Here is a 17,950-nt window from a genome sequence, read left to right on the forward strand (position 1 = left end):
CTATAGTTAAATTTACTATATTTAGTTTTACAGTATAACCTAACTTGATAGCTCTTTAACTGTTTTTTGCTTTGCTTAGAATGTTGTGTCATCATAAACCCATAATGTTGTTTCAGAATTTTTCCTATAGTATTTATAGTTAATTATAGTTTTGTTTGCATGTAGCCCCTTAATTTCTTTACATTGAACTATGCCTTGCATATTGTTGTTTGGTTCTGGAGACGGTATACCAAGTCATTCTGCATTGTTCCTGCGCCTCTTCTGCATTTCTATCCCTTAAATATACAGTCGGTGACACCTGCAAATTTCTTAGATTTACTCAGTATACCAGGACCGTTGTAATTAATATAAATTAGAAATAGTAATGAGCTTAGTACAGATCCCTGAGGGACATTACAGATATGAATCCTCCTGATTGTATCTGTACTTCTTGTCTTCAGTCTGTTAAATAAGTTGTCCATCTTCCTAATATGTTAATCCAGGGCAGGGTTATGAGGCAGCTGGAGTCTATCCCAACAATCATTGAATGCTGTTGTGTTGCTAAAGTGTTAAATAAATGAAATCCAGTTTTGTAAGTTACTGAATTTCTATTGTTTTCAACAGCACCAGACAAAAAAGTCAGAAATATACATAAAACAAGAATTATAATAATCTGAAGTGTGCCAACAAGGTACAAATACATATATAACATGAAATATCTATAAGTAAATTAAGAAACTCTAGGTATTTATTAAGTGTAAATACTTGTACTTTACAATTTTACAGTACAGGATGTCAATCATTTTCACAGTATATTGGTACCTTGTAAGGCACAAAGAGTCATTGTCTGTTAAGATGTCTGCTAAACCAGCTTAGTACCATTCAGCAAACAAGGAACAATATCTCCTTGGTTGAGGGGTGACTCATCATAGAGCCTATTGGCCGAGGTTAGAAATTACCTTAAATAGTGGTCCTTAGAGCAATACAATTGTCTTTATCCAAAATCTCATATAGGCAATGAGAGTCATTGCCCAGGATATGAAGCAGCTTCCTGAGTGGTCTCTGTTTTAATACTTCCTTCATTGAGTCCAGCCTGACTCCCAAGATTGAACTAGACATTTTAATCAGTCTGTTTAGCCTGCTATCATCACCTACACTAATGCCGTTTCTCCAGCACAGTACTGCATAAAAAATACACAGGCCAGCACACACTGGTAAAAAAAAAAAAAAACATGTCAGAGTACCTTACATACACCCAGTGACCCCAACCTCCATAGATTGGGCACTGACCCTTCTTGTAAACAGCTTCAGTTTTGGTACTCCACTTAAGCCTGTCATTCAGGTGCAGCCTGAGGTACAGTGCCCTCCATAATGTTTGGGACAAAAACACAGTTGTCCTTGGTTTACTGCTCTGCTCTATTGTTTGAAATTAAACATAAAAAATTTTTCACATGCGCTTAAAGTGCACATTGCAGTCTTTAATTTAAGGGTCACACCAAATGGAACTTAAAGCACTTTTTATACATGATTAAACCCCCCATTTCTGGGCACCATAATAAATAATAATAAAGTTTTTAAATATAATGAAATTTTAAAGAACTACCTCAAGCTAGTTTGAAATTCACAAATTTTGACTAAATCCATCTCCATCTTACCTCCTATCTAGAATTAGTTCCATATCAATAATTGAATTGATTTTAATTAATTTTAAAGTGATGGTTTATCGTTAAGGGTACTCAATTCGAGAATAGTAAAAATTAAGTAGCTGGTGCATTTTGTCATGTATATAAGATATAAATGTTAGTTTTGGAAGCTAGTTAGTAAAATTTGTACATGATAATGATCTGGGTTGATAATGAATTAGAAGTGGCAGACAACTGGCTTTTTGCTTTTTTTTTTGTGTTGCCCTTTAATGGACACATTTTCTTAAATATTTTGAGGTCTCTTTTCTCATCTAATTCTTATCCAGAAATAGAAGTTATTTTATGTGGTAGATTGTTTTGTGCCATTTTTTCTCAGAAATTACATTTTACATACTTTGTAAATATTTGTTTATTTTCAAAGATTTGAAATAGGAATTATTAGTAAAATCAGAATTTTAGTAATAGTTCATTGATCTTATATTGCAAAACATAACATCTTAGTTTGTTGGAGATTTTTAGATTATTAATATACAGTACATAGCAATATAATGAAGGCAGCTATTGCATATGGTGTTGTATGATTTGTTAGTCTGTTTCACTCCCTTCATCTCTTAATACTCTGTCTCCCCTTTTTTTGGTTACGTATAATTAGATTTGTTGAAATGAAGCTTTACAGATGGTAAATTTGTAGGGGATATGGGAATATTGAAGGAGAAATCTAAGCAAGCTGAGTAAGTAGCCTGCTGGAGGTAAACTACCACTGAGTGCAGCATGTGGTAATGAAACCCCAAATCACTGTGTGAAGTTAATTAATTTTTGAAATGTTTGCATTAGTGGAAGTAATCCTGGTTTGTTAACCCTACTGCTGTCAGATGTCATTAAATAATAAGTCTTCACAATTTATGTTCTGGCTTAAATAGATAAGAATGAAATTTAGATGTTAATCTCTCTTCTTCATACTTCATAATGTGTGTTTATTCATACCTCTCTTCTCTCTCTCTCTCTCTCTCTCTCTGTCTGTGTATATATACAGTATTCTGTATATGTATATATGTGTGTTTTAATATGTATATTCAAATAAATGCAAGGATAATTAATAATATAAACTACTGTGGGTAACAGCTCTGATAGTTATTTGTCACTCAAAGAGAATGTTTGAAGAACTGCAACGTCATGTATTTTTAGATTGTTTTGCTACAAAATAATATTTTATTAAATAAATGAAAAATATATTTCATCACTGTTTGTTAAATAGAACTCAATTGCCTGATTCTTTCATGGTGAGTATATGCATATAATTTTAAATATTTTAAGATCTGAAATTTATCATTATCATTTCAGAAGATGTTTTGTTATATGCAAATTCAGCTTATTGATTGACTTGTAAGTGTTCTGTTACTGCATGCAAAAAATCCAATGGAGTAATTCTCACAAAAATTGTGATATTTAGCTTAAGGTGCTTAAGCTGAAACTTGTAACAAATCTTAACGCCATTCTGAAATACTATTTTATGTTGCAGTCTTACCTATTACTATAATTTATTTACATTTTGAATTCAGCCTGTGAGGTGTTTTTTTTTTTTTTTTATGAATCCTATAAACTTGTGTGGTCTTCTGAAACCTATTGTTCCATCAGAGATAAAAATTTATTGAATTCAAAGCTTCTTTCAGCTGCCTTTTACTTGAACATAACACTATTATAACACTAGGAAAAGCTCCAACACGTTTGTAGCTTTTGCATTTTTAACGCTTTGTCTCATTAGATGATTGGAAGTAGACATCATGGTAAGATAGTGGACTATAATGATATTTAATTCATTTTCGCATTGTCTGAACAGCCACTGAAAATCAGAAAACATAACACTCACTCTGACATGCTATTATGAAGACTGAAATGTAATACACTGAGTATTGTGAATGATTTTAGGTTTTCATATAATTGCTTATTATTTTGGAAGTGTTCAGGGAGTTAAATTGACTGTAATGATGTTTTGGGAAGGGTGTCACAGTGGTGCAGTGGTTAGCACTGCTACCTCTCAGCTCCAGGAACCCACAAAAAACCTACATTAAAATTCCAGTCACTGTAAGAAAGCTGTTTCCTTTAAAGTATAACTAGTATTACAATTTACAGGAAACTAAGAAAAGGACTGCTGGGATATTCTTAGTTGAACAGATAATGAAATTTCATAAATATGAAAAAGTAAATACTTCAATAATCATAAATTAAAGCATTTGAATATACAGTGAAATGTAAGTGTAAACAAATACAGTACATTAAAGAAGAATATTTTAGCTTTTCATATTTGTTGGATTCAGTTTTATATTTTCTTTCAGTATTAATTTGCATCTTTTTCCACATTTTCACATTATAGTTTCATAGATTCTTAATTTTCTTACATTAGTGTTTACTTGGTCCTCATTTCTTTCTTAAATTAACATGTGGTGAATATTCTACCTTACTGAAATATGTAGTACCACCCTAAGATACTATTATTCATTCCTAGAATTTCATAGTTGGGTTTCACAAAGGTAAATGTAATATTATTTTTTGGAAGTTTCTGACATCTGAATGCTTATATGCATTTTTAATAAGTGGTTTTATTTGTGCTTTGTTGATCTGAATATAGTATATGTACCCTGGAGATAATGAAAGTGTAACTTTATTTATAATTTTATTATTACTTTTATCCTATATGCTCGCATCTACATCACCTTCATACATTCTGTATTTATAAAAAGAGATGAGTGTTTCAGAACTTGTGCCAAAGGAAAGGTAGTTCAGTCAGTAATGATAGTATATCAAGGTGATTCTAAAACAAAGCTGACCAGTCACAGAGCCTGTCTGTGGAATAAAGTTTGAGAAGCCTTCTTTAATGTAGAGGTAATGGACCTAGTCATTGTGTTTTCCATTCAGAGTACTTTAACAACAAAATATGGCACAATCTAAGCAAGCCTTTGATAATTATATTTAAACTAGCAAAATACCCGCGCTTCGCAGCGGAGGAGTAGTGTGTTAAAGAGGTTATGTAACCATATATATACATAAACATATATACATATATATACATATCTACATATACACATATCTACATATATATACATATACACATCCACATATACATATACAAATTTACATATCTACATATATATATATATATATATATATATATATATATATATATATATATATATATATATATATATATATATATAGATAGATATAGATATATAGATATAAATATAGACATACATATATACATACATACATTCACATATATATATATATATATATATATATATATATATATATATATATACTGTATATATACATATCTACTTATTGGCTCCTGTATTTAGGATATAGCGAGTTGGATAATGGATGGATGGACATCTGTATGCAGAGCCCTATTTGCCCGTTTTCGTTTTATTTCTTTCTTCAGTAATATTTCAGTAAACCCGGAGCTTGTCAGTTCAAATCCTGGTACTGACACCACTGTGTGACCCTGAGGAAGTCACTTCACCTGCCTGTGCTGCAAAAAACAAAAGTAATGTAAGAAATTGTACCTCAGATGTTGCATGTTGCTGGAATAAAGGCATAAGTAAAATAGATAAATATGTATTATACACATAGGAACTATTCATTTATTTTCAGTTAAGTCATCTGCAGCAAACTTTTATAAATGAGGGTTTCTCATTTTTAGATAGTGCAAACTGTTTCTTCTTCATTGACGTTTTCTCTTGGAGAGGTTTTTTCATTTCATTGAAAATTAAAGCAGCAGCTGCCAAAATATGTAGCTTTCTTATTAATTTTTCAACATTGTGTAAAATAAATTTATAAAGTAACATAAAAGGTTTAAATACTGGTTATCCTTTTACACTAAAATATTACTAAAGAGATACAAAAAAAGTAAAATGGATATGTTCTTTTTCTTTAAGGAGATTAAATATTACTGAAGAAAGAAAAAAAAACTAAAACAGCCAAATGGGGCTATGTATACGAACTTAAAAGGTTTAAATAAAACAGAAATATATATTTTATTTTTACTTGCTTAACTTGTGGAGGGTGTATCCTGTAGCAAAGCCCTAACTTTTTTCGTGAAAGCCCGTTTCAGTCAATAAGTCTTAAAAAAAGGTGTAAAGATATTGACAATAAGCTAAGCAAACCCAGGAAGACATGGAATCGTTTAAATCAAGTATCATTACATCTTCCTTTCTTAAAGAGAAGTAAGGCAGTACTTATAAGCTTACATATTTATATATAGACATACATACATATATATATATATCTATATCCGAAGCCGTGCAAGCACACTCTTGAGAATGCAACGTATAGTTGTACAGAAGAAAAGCAATCTTGCCTCAAATGAATGGCAACCTTTTGTAGGTGTATGAACTTAATTTAAACTTTAGGTTTACACGGTGCTTTCTTTCCGAAGTACCTGCACTCATGAATATGTCTGTATGTGTCAGTCGGTCAAATCCACGTGCTTCGCACCGGCGAAGTACCGCTTTTAAATTTTTATTAAGAAGAAAAGAAAACCTTTTTAAATTGAGGGAAAATATACTAATAACAGTTTGTTAAGGATCTGTTTTTTTGTGAAGCTGCCTTCACTCGAATGATCACTTCGACCTGACTTGCTGGCCAACTATAAACGTTACCTGGTAGGTAACCACCCATACAATCAGATTGTGAATCAGACTATGAATGCCGTGAATGTAATTACCCTGATCTACATGTTGTCAAATAAACGAACCACACGCCGTGGCGCGGAATGTAATTACCCCGATCTACATGTTGTCAAATAAACGAACCACATGCCGTGGTGCAATTTTAGGGGCTTTGCCTGTAGCGCTGACGTCCGAGGTTCGATTCCCGTAAGGGAGTGAAGTGAGTGGCTGGTTACCTACCAGGTAACGCTTATGGTTGGCCAGCAAGTGAGGTAACATCAGCCACGGTGCCTTCAGTTGTGAGAAGCAGATCATAGAATGGTTGAAAATAGTTTACTGTCAAATAATGCAAAGAGTACGCGACACGTCTTTCCCCCGTATTCTTGGCTCATCAGGCGTACACACTCACTGCACTTGCTTACGGTAATCGAACCTCAGACGTCAGCGCTAGAGGGGCTTAGCAGCGGTGAAGTATTGCTTTTAAATTTTAATTAAGAAGAAAAGAAAACCTCAGAGGTTCGATTCCCGTAAGGGAGTGAAGTGAGTGGCTGGTTACCTACCAGGTAACGCTTATGGTTGGCCAGCAAGTGAGGTAACATCAGCCAACGTGCCTTCAGTTGTGAGAAGCAGATCATAGAATGATTGAAAATAGTTTACTGTCAAATAATGCGAAGAGTACGCGACACGTCTTTCCCCCTTATTCTTGGCTCATCAGGCGTACACACTCACTGCATTCGCTTACGGTAATCGAACCTCGGACGTCAGCGCTAGAGGGGTTTCGCAGCGGTGAAGTATTGCTTTTAAATTTTAATTAAGAAGAAAAGAAAACTTTTTTAAATTAAGTCTTAAAAAGAGGTGTAAAGATATTGACAATAAGCTACGCAAACCCACCAAGAAATGCAATCGTTTAAATCAAGGCGTGAGTCGAAAAACACCATCCCATAATATTAGTTAACGATTAACACATTTCTATATGTATTGTAAGCATACAATACAACTGATAATATGTTGCGCTTATTTATCTGGTGTACCGACATTTTTGCGCGTTTAACGTCTGAAATCTAACGTGGTTTGTGCCCTTCAGAATGAAAACAGTTTGCATTTACCTTTTTAGTAAAAGGCGAGCTTTTAAGCCTGAGAAATCACCCCGTAAATGCACACGTTTAATTGTACATGTGTTAATATGTATGCTTACACAGTATTAAAAGACACTCAAAAATTAACGTCATTTACCTTCGTTCCCGCGTTTGACTCGTGCTGTAAATCTCTTCCTTGTTTTTAGTTCACGTGATTACGTAGGAGGCGTGATGACACGATACGTGACTCCGCCTCCTCCATTAGAGTATATGGACAAAAAACAGGTTCCAGTTATGACCATTACGCGTAGAATTTCGAAATGAAACCTGCCTAACTTTTGTAAGTAAGCTGTAAGGAATGAGCCTGCCAAATTTCAGCCTTCCACCTACATGGGAAGTTCGAGAATTAGTGATGAGTCAGTCAGTCAGTCAGTCAGTGAGGGCTTTGCCTTTTATTAATATGTATAGATGACAACGTGATTTAAAATGTTGAAAATAAATTTATATAATTGACGAATGAACATTATTCTGCAGATGGAACAAACTCTTTCTTATATTATCTTCTGCAACCAAAATTGCTAATCCTTTATATAAATTGTATTGATTGTAATCGTATGATAATGTTATTTAGAATACAAAAGGTGACCTGTGAGTACGGCTTAAGGAATATCTTTACTCTCAACGTATTGGGACTCTCATAAAGCAGGTGATTCTGTGGATTTTCCGGCACCCTACGTTGTTATTTAAATATCATAAAAAAATCTCTTTGAACCTAACTGTTACCTAACTGGTAAAGGATGTCGCCCAGTTGTCTGTCGCCCAGTTGCCCCTGAACGGCATAGGGGAGTATGTCAGTGGCAACTCCAGAATTACAGCACAACAAATGATCTCCAGACCGTCAATTGCTGCAACTCATTTTAAAGTTTAGCCCTTAACAATTGTGTTATATGTGTGGTTAATGGAACTGATTTTTGCATTAAGGTTTTAAACAGACTACATGTGGAGCTGGACAATTTCCTATCATTGATGGGATTATAAATTCAGAGTTATATCGTAAAACTGGAGTTGGAAGAGGTGGCCTTTTTTGTCCATGTTTTGGTGGGTTATTTTTCATGATAAGAAAAGGAATCAAAATGTTGACAGTCAATAGTACAAATATAGATTATAAAACATACCCAAACCTGCTTCATACCAGAGCAGTGTACATTAATGCTCCATCCGTGCTAGTTTGACAATTTGGAGAACACAATACTAACCACACAAATAAATGCTAGCCAGAGATTGTATTTTGTGGTCAAATTGGATTTGGGAGTGATACAATACATTTAAGTATTTAGTGTGTTCTTTATATTCATAGAAAAATTAACAGAAAAGTTAAGGTTATCTGTAAATGCTTTGTTGTTCAGATCAATTAGCAAATAATCAGCAGCCTCACCTTTCTGTTAAAAATCTAACGGGTAATTCATATGAAAACAGCATAGTGGGAAAGTGACATCATAAGTGAGGACTCTGCAAACTCTCCCATAGCATGTAAACATAGCATAAATACCATTAATAAGAAGAGGTTAATAATGGGCATTTCCTATTAGCACTTTAACTTTTAGGTTTGCATATTGTAACCACAATTTCCACCATAAAAAGTTACTGAAAAAAATAGATTTTAGTTCTTCCTTCTATTCAGCATGAATAACATAGAAATATCACAAGTCCCCATCTCATTCTAACAGACGTGTTTTGAGTGCACCTGCAGTTTATGAAAAACAGACAATAAATCTGAATATTCTGAAGCATTTTTGTAAGGAAGTGAATAAGTTAATTGTAAAGTAAATTGATCAGTTGTTTTAGGAAGCATTCCGTTTCCATTATAGCTGCTAAAAGTTAGACTACTGTGTGCTGAATTAAAAGTACTTAGTCTATCATTCTGTTTTATATCCTAGTTTTTACTTTAAGTTACAGTTTTAGTTTGTCTGTTGCATCAGATATACTGCATTTGGTATAGGATGTGTTTGGTATTGATATGTTATCTGATGGAGTGAAAAATACAATGCATTTTATTACTACATGCATTACAAAATGCATTCCTACAGATGACATATTGAATGTGCCCAAAAGAGTGCAAGTTTTAGACTGACAGATGTCAGTGTTTTGCCTATTACAGGGTTCCAAGTGGCTTAGCTACATCACAGCATAGACCAGGTCTGTCTGTTTTTCTAATTCAAACTGACATCTCTAAATTATTTACTGACAATGTAGATTATGAGCAACTGCGTTGGTATTTTAAAATTGACTGGGTGTCATTGTTCAAAAATATCAAAATGCTGTTACCAAAAACCAGAGTTGTAATCTGTAAACAAAGTCTAAAAAATAATTACCAGGAGTCATTAAAAAAAGGATGAGTTGATTATCAGAGCAAATATGCTAACACTGTAAGCTGAATTGAGATTGGTAATGCTGTATTGTTTCCCAAGACACTGGACACTAAGAACACAAGAATAAGGTTGTTCAAGGTTCAATCAGTAATCCAAGACATGAGCACTGAGCTGAGTTTTGAAATGGTGTGTAATGTGTCCTGGTAGACAGCTTTAGCAGCAGTGCAGCCCATCCTAGCAAACTGTAAACACACCAGTGCCCTGCTTTGAAGTTATTTTTCCTCAGTTGTTGGCAAGATAATTGACTAGAGTCTTGTTGTTTTTTTTTTTTAAAATAAAATATGAAGGCTATTTTCTGCTAAGCCTTTCTTTCATTGTTTTTTTCTAGCACGTTTACACCAAAAACTCATTTGTTTTGACTTCATTAATGAAGTTAAAAGGAATGATGAATTGATTAAATGAATGAACTGAGTCCTCAGTATTGTACAAACAGTTTAAAATAATTTGGATGATTCGGTACACTAATTACATAAATAAAATACCAAACCATTCCAATAAGGGTTGGGGGGAAATATGTTGCAAAGGTGAAAATATGTAAATAAAATTATACTAATATAAGAAGAAAAAAAAAAAAAGTCGAGCCATTAAATATCCGTAGTAGACTATTTTATTGTAATCATTAAAGTGCTTAAATGTTGGACAATCCATGCTTTATTTGACTTTAAATCTTTAATAATGGCTTAGTGCCACAAACCCTTCCAGAGAAGTTGAGACTGTTTGGTTATTAGGAAGTAATCCACATCAGAAATAGCTCATGTCTGACTTAATTGCAGTTTTTCAAGTTTCTTAACAAAAACATAGTCTGGCATTTACTCCACTACTTCTCCAAAGTATTCCTATTGTATACTAGATGTGTTTACCGACAAAGAGAATTTTAGTTAATGTCTATTTTTGTTTGGTAATAATTTACAACAATGTGATTGTGCCCTGTTGTTAATGTAATGTTTTATTTTCAATCAAAATTCTTCCCTTGATTTTCATAATGTACAATAAGTTTAAATTTAACCTCTTTGTCCAAATAAATTACTAATTTGTCATGGTGAAAGAAATATGCCTTGCTAAAAACACACTTTTTGAATATACTTGCTAATTAATATTTCTAAGAAATAAAAGGCTGATTTTATGAACCACATGCTTATTATTTTTATATAATTGTATGCTGTCCCAAGGATATTATAATGAGCTTAAATGCATAGAAATGCATATACAGTGGTGTGAAAAACTATTTGCCCCCTTCCTGATTTCTTATTCTTTTGCATGTTTGTCACACTAAATGTTTCTGATCATCAAACACATTTAACCATTAGTCAAATATAACACAAGTAAACACAAAATGCAGTTTTTAAATGATGGTTTTTATTATTTAGGGAGAAAAAAAATCCAAACCTACATGGCCCTGTGTGAAAAAGTAATTGCCCCCTTGTTAAAAAATAACCTAACTGTGGTGTATCACACCTGAGTTCAATTTCCGTAGCCACCCCCAGGCCTGATTACTGCCACACCTGTTTCAATCAAGAAATCACTTAAATAGGAGCTGCCTGACACAGAGAAGTAGACCAAAAGCACCTCAAAAGCTAGACATCATGCCAAGATCCAAAGAAATTCAGGAACAAATGAGAACAGAAGTAATTGAGATCTATCAGTCTGGTAAAGGTTATAAAGCCATTTCTAAAGCTTTGGGACTCCAGCGAACCACAGTGAGAGCCATTATCCACAAATGGCAAAAACATGGAACAGTGGTGAACCTTCCCAGGAGTGGCCGGCCGACCAAAATTACCCCAAGAGCGCAGAGACGACTCATCCGAGAGGTCACAAAAGACCCCAGGACAACGTCTAAAGAACTGCAGGCCTCACTTGCCTCAATTAAGGTAAGTGTTCACGACTCCACCATAAGAAAGAGACTGGGCAAAAACGGCCTGCATGGCAGATTTCCAAGACGCAAACCACTGTTAAGCAAAAAGAACATTAGGGCTCGTCTCAATTTTGCTAAGAAACATCTCAATGATTGCCAAGACTTTTGGGAAAATACCTTGTGGACTGATGAGTCAAAAGTTGAACTTTTTGGAAGGAAAATGTCCCGTTACATCTGGCGTAAAAGGAACGCAGCATTTCAGAAAAAGAACATCATACCAACAGTAAAATATGGTGGTGGTAGTGTGATGGTCTGGGGTTGTTTTGCTGCTTCAGGACCTGGAAGCCTTGCTGTGATAGATGGAACCATGAATTCTACTGTCTACCAAAAAATCCTGAAGGAGAATGTCCGGCCATCTGTTCGTCAACTCAAGCTGAAGCAATCTTGGGTGCTGCAACAGGACAATGATCCAAAACACACCAGCAAATCCACCTCTGAATGGCTGAAGAAAAACAAAATGAAGACTTTGGAGTGGCCTAGTCAAAGTCCTGACCTGAATCCAATTGAGATGCTATGGCATGACCTTAAAAAGGTGGTTCATGCTAGAAAACCCTCAAATAAAGCTGAATTACAACAATTTTGCAAAGATGAGTGGGCCAAAATTCCTCCAGAGCGCTGTAAAAGACTCATTGCAAGTTATCGCAAACGCTTGATTGCAGTTATTGCTGCTAAGGGTGGCCCAACCAGTTATTAGGTTCAGGGGGCAATTACTTTTTCACACAGGGCCATGTAGGTTTGGATTTTTTTTTTCTCCCTAAATAATAAAAAACACCATTTACAAACTGCATTTTGTGTTTACTTGTGTTATATTTGACTAATGGTTAAATGTGTTTGATGATCAGAAACATTTTGTGTGACAAACATGCAAAAGAATAAGAAATCAGGAAGGGGGCAAATAGTTTTTCACACCACTGTATATTCAGGTCAGGTCAGGTTGGGGAGCATGCACTGGTGCAGCATGTTGCTGAACCCAGCACACGACAAAACAGCTCAGAATCTTGGTTGGCAGTCCCCCAGGCCAACGAGTGGTCCTGTCCCACCATCCAGAAATGACTATCTATCAGCTGCAGCCAGGTGTTACATGTGTGTCCCCTTGGCTAGGTCCAGCCGCTTAGGTCCTGAACAATGAGGATCCTGTGAGCCGAATCACCCTTGGGGAATTGTGCTGCATAGCCATAGTGCTGTAACTGACGCTCCCTCATAATGCAGGTAATGTGCCTCATTCGGTACTCCGTGAGCAACCACTCATTTGACACAAATTTAAACCAGCAGTACCCAAGGATTCTCTGAAGAGACAAGGTACAGAAGGAGTCCAGTCTTCTTCTCAGGTCACTGGATAGTGTTCATGTGTCACAACCATATATCAAAATAGGAAGCACCAGGACTCTAAAGACTTGGACATTCGTCCTTTTGCATAGATATCGGGAGTGCAACATACCCCTTTCTAGTGATCTCATGTCTCCTCGTGCTCTCCCAATCCATCTACTGATTTCATAGGAAGAGTCAGCAGAGACATGAATGTCGCTGCCGAGGTAAGTAAACCTCTCGACAAGGTCAACACTCCTTCCGCAGACAGACACACTGCTGATGACTGTTCCCAAGAAGTCATTAAAGCCATGGGTCTTTATTTTTATCCTGGACACTTGCAAGCCTAGACACTTGGACTCCTCACTCAGTCTCTCGACAGCCCCAGTCAGAGTCTCCATTGACTCTGCGAACATCACAGCATCATTGGCAAGATCAGCAAAGCTTTTTTCACCAACAGATGCCTCACAGCTGCTGGACCCCATGACCCTGCCCAACACCCAGTCTATGCAAGCATTTAACAGAGTAGCATGAATAACACACCCCTGTAAAACCCCAGAATCAACTGGGAAAAATGCAGAGGTTCTGCCTCCACTCTGCATAGCAGTCACAGTACCAGTGTACAGGCCAGCCATGATACAGTATCTGGCATAATGTAGGGGATTCTGCAAAGTCTCAGGATTTCCCACGTCAGCTCGATCATCCGAGTCAAACACTTTACGAAAATCGACAAAGGCTGCAAAGAAACTCTGCCGATATTTGCGTTTGCGCTCCATGAGGACCCTCAGTACCAGGATGCAGTCAAAGGTAGACTTCTTAGGAGAAAAATCAGACTGCTCCAGTTGCTGTTAGGTGAGCAAGTGATCACGGATGCTATTGAGGATGACCCAAGCAAGTACCTTACCCAGCACCGAGAGCAGTTTTTTCCTCCTGTAGTTGCTGCAGTCAAGGGTATCACCCTTCCCTTTCCACATAGGGACGACAAGTCCTGTTATCCAGTCAGTTGGGTTGACGCCCATCTCGCAAATGGAAGCAAAGATTGCTTGCAATGTCAGGAGGACAGCCTTACCACCACCCTGGAGAACTTCACCCCAGATTCCACAGATCCCTGCAGTCTTCCCTACCCTCAGCTGGTTCACCACCTGTGCAATGTCAGTGAGATTGGGTGGTTCACAGATAATTGGAGGATCAACTTCAAGAATCGTGGACCCAGAGATATCCAATGTCCTAGTTGGAGGATCAGCTTCAAACAGCTGCTCAAAGTAGCGAGCCTAGTGGGTCACAACTACAGTGTCATCCGTAAGAACCGTTCCATCACCCGCCCTGATTGTGACACTCTGAGGAATAGATTTGGATGTGTGTAATGCTTCGATTCCTCTGTAAGCAAGATGTGTGTGTGTATATATACAGTGCGTATGTGTGCTTGTACTACTTACTGCATGTAGGCCTATTTATATTTGCAAGTTCTTCTGGATGTATTCTACACCTTTTAAACATGCAGCACTGCTTTTTTCGTTTGTAATTAAGTTACTAGAAAAGTTTTTCAGTTAGTTTTTCATTTTAGATGGGAGCTTCTGATCTGTCCTTTCGTGACTGTGGCTGGTAACTTTTTTTTTAATGTTCATTCACTCTCCACCATTTTTGTTTAAGGAATGCTTACCTGCCTTCTGGCTGATCACTCAAAGTACTTAGCCTTTAATGGTTATTTGGTGCCAAGTTACTGCATAGTAAACTATTATGCTGTATAACTATTTTTCTCTCTTTCTTATAAATTTTAATTTTGATTTGTTTGCAATACATATTTTCTGTAGTTTACAGAGGTTTAAAGAGGGAATATTTTTGAATCACATTAACATTTTCATAAATGTCCCTTTTTCATACTTGTACTTTATATAATGCAAATCACAGTTTTAATTGTAACTTTTAATTAGCTAAACTTCTTTTTTTGAAAAACAATGCTGTCAGTTTCACTGCATAAAATAGTAAAGTACTATATGTGAAGCTAATTGTACATTTTTCTTTTTTGCTACAAGAGTGCATATCAGATGTTATGCTTTGTTTTTTTTTTCTCAGGACACTTAATCACTAAGATTTTTCAATGGCATTTTTTGAAGTGGATATGGACCATGTTGTAGTAAAAGTGCAAATGAATTAGCTTTTGACCCAAATCCAGTCATGCCATTAAATATGCATTTCATGTTGTGATCAGGGCTGCTGTGTACTCGATACACAAAACATTCAATTCCAACTCTGACTGTGACTCCTCTGTTTGTAATTAGACCAATATGTTTACTGTATTGATTACATACAAGATACAAGGTATTTTGTCACTGCCAATGTGTCTCATCAGGCTACTTTTTAGCACTCTAACTTGTTAAACTTTGGGTTTAAAGGCTGTAACAATGTTATTGTGGCTTACAATTTTGCAATGCAAATTCTATCTTGATCATAGTTATATTTATTTGACAAGTTATACGGTATGTAAACAAAATACATTAGTGTACTTTCTCTCCCAACAGTGCATTTTGCCAACCTTCAATAAAGAACAGAATGGTTCTAACCACTTAATTTGCATTGTCTGTTTGCCCATATAATCTACTTTTTGATAATGACATTTTTTTTATTAGTGTATATTGTGTATGATAAAGTACACAAAATCTAAAGTATATAGATTTCTTTCTAGTCTAGCTTGTAAAGTACCAGGTAGTAATTACAGTGGCACTGGCCTACAGCGGCAGTTGTGGCATATTTCTATTTAAGTACGGGTGTAAAATATTTCCTTTAGTCATGTGGATTAGGTGAGTTCAGAAGATCATTTTGGAATTGTTTGACCAGCTGTACCATTTTAAGGTATTATTTATTAACTGAGCCATAGTTTACTTTTCTCTCCCTTTCCTATTCTGTACCTCAATTTCTCTTGAGAGAATAGTATTTACCATGAAAATGAAATACAGAATATAAATTTCTTTGACTATCTGGAGATTTGTTTCATCCTTAATTAATTAATTTGTTTTATTAATATTAATTATTTTTATTGTAGAATCTTAAATTATATGCAAACTAGGACTAATTCAAGTTTACATTTTCTCCATTAATAGCACTTAAACATCAGAACGCTGACTGATGATATGGTAAGTACTTTTTCCATTTTATTTATCTTGATTTTTATTTGCTGGTTCCTTTTATTTAACTGTTGGTTGGACCTATGTTTTGAAAATACTTGAATATGAGTTCTGTTCCTGGCCAGAATGTTTTATTGCATTATTTGCTAGCTTTATATGAGTTATGCGTTCCTATTTGTTCCTTCTACACAGGATTGATGTCTTCCTTGCAATTGGTAATGTTGGGGTTTGCTTCTGTTGTAGTTTGGTAAACGAGTATCTGAACCGGTTTAAGGACACCAGAAATTTCTGTGAAGTGCAGTGCTTCACTGAAAAAAAATGGCCATGAAAGTATCATTTAGAAGTGTGTTAAAATTATAATGATTGTATTGCTTTTGATGTGCTGCTTATTTATTTTTTATGAAATTAGAGGTGTAATCACTATTTTTAAAATTTGTATAAGTTCAATTGATAAAATAACATTTTATGTGAGGTATTTTCTTTACCATCAAATGGGGCAGTACTGTTCTGGAGCTGTAAATTGACAGTGGAATATGTATACTCTGCTTTCTTTTACTTTAATTTTTTATATACTAATCATATTTCCATGTCTCTCTCTCCTTTTCTTGTCCTCTGACTCTTTAAATGAAATCTGTATACTCTGAAAGTATCCTTTATTGTTATGTGCTTTTTACACTTGATTTAAAATCCAGTTAACACCAATGTCATGTTAATAACCAGAGTGGCTGTTTAAGTCTCAAATATATGTGGTATTGCAGCGTACAATTATGCTGGAAATGTGCATTGTTATGTATGTGTGTTATTGATTAGAAATACAAATAAATAGAGGCATTTATAACTGCAGAGTAAAAATGACTTCATTATATGAGGCCTGGTGCCATTTCAAAACAGAGGCATTAAAAGTTGTAAACTTAATTATGGTTATGTCTCATTCAGTAACATGACACATTTGTAGTTCATCGTTTCTACAGGTATGTAAGAGGAAAGGCAACCTTGTAAAAGCATTTAAAAATAAAGCATTTTAAATAACAAAATTGCTTATTTTTCTTTCTTATACCTTACAACATAATCTATATTGTGTTTTCTACTAATTTATGTTTATTCACTTTGTTGTAGTCCATTTTTTTATCTTACTATATGTTAGGACTTTTTAAGCTCTAATGTTAGGCATACACAGTGAGATTTTGGCACGATTTTAAGCCCAATTCACAATTGCTGACGGATTGGTGCAGATTTCACCTTCATTAGTCATTGTATGAGTGGATTTGTGATAATCTGTTGCACTTTGCATTTGTGCTGTCATATGATCGGAAGATGTCAGAAATTTCTTTCTTGTAATGTGGTGTGGTCATGCTCATTTTTATAATTTTTATGTCAAAAATCTCAATATCATATAGCAATATGAATGGCCCATGACCAACGCATCTTTTGAAACTTTTATTAAAAGAAATCAAGGTTAAACAAACACAACAGTAAATTACATAGACTATGTTCCTCTCCATAAAATAGACCTTATTGTCCGCCCCTCAATCATCCATCCACGGGTACAGTTATACCTTTTTCTTTTGTTTGTACTTTAAAAGCATTGCCTAAGAAGAGTCAGGAATGCAGCTTTTTTTTTCTCTCATTTTTGACATTTTGAGAAGCCAGTGGCCATCATGTGTTGTGAATGGGTGAAACTGTCTGTCAAGGCCATGTACACGTATAGCCTGAGCACCCACATTATGGCATGTCAGTCGGACTGAATGTGTACATACGGTATGAGCACATATACTAATGACGATTTTATCATGCAGTGTGAGAATCCAATTAACAAA

General features: G+C 35.2%; 1 protein-coding gene across 1 annotated transcript in view; it reads left to right on the forward strand.

Moving 5' to 3' along the window:
- LOC114650158 (protein diaphanous homolog 3-like) overlaps nucleotides 1–17,950 on the forward strand; it is a 1,033,571-nt gene that overhangs the window by 95,589 nt on the left and 920,032 nt on the right. Inside the window, exon 2 of the mRNA XM_051925675.1 lies at nucleotides 16,110–16,142. Coding sequence (XP_051781635.1) covers nucleotides 16,110–16,142 — 33 coding nt within the window. The remainder of the gene's footprint in view (nucleotides 1–16,109; nucleotides 16,143–17,950) is intronic.

The sequence above is a fragment of the Erpetoichthys calabaricus genome, chromosome 4 (genome assembly GCF_900747795.2).
Source record: "Erpetoichthys calabaricus chromosome 4, fErpCal1.3, whole genome shotgun sequence".
Lineage (NCBI taxonomy): Eukaryota > Metazoa > Chordata > Cladistia > Polypteriformes > Polypteridae > Erpetoichthys > Erpetoichthys calabaricus.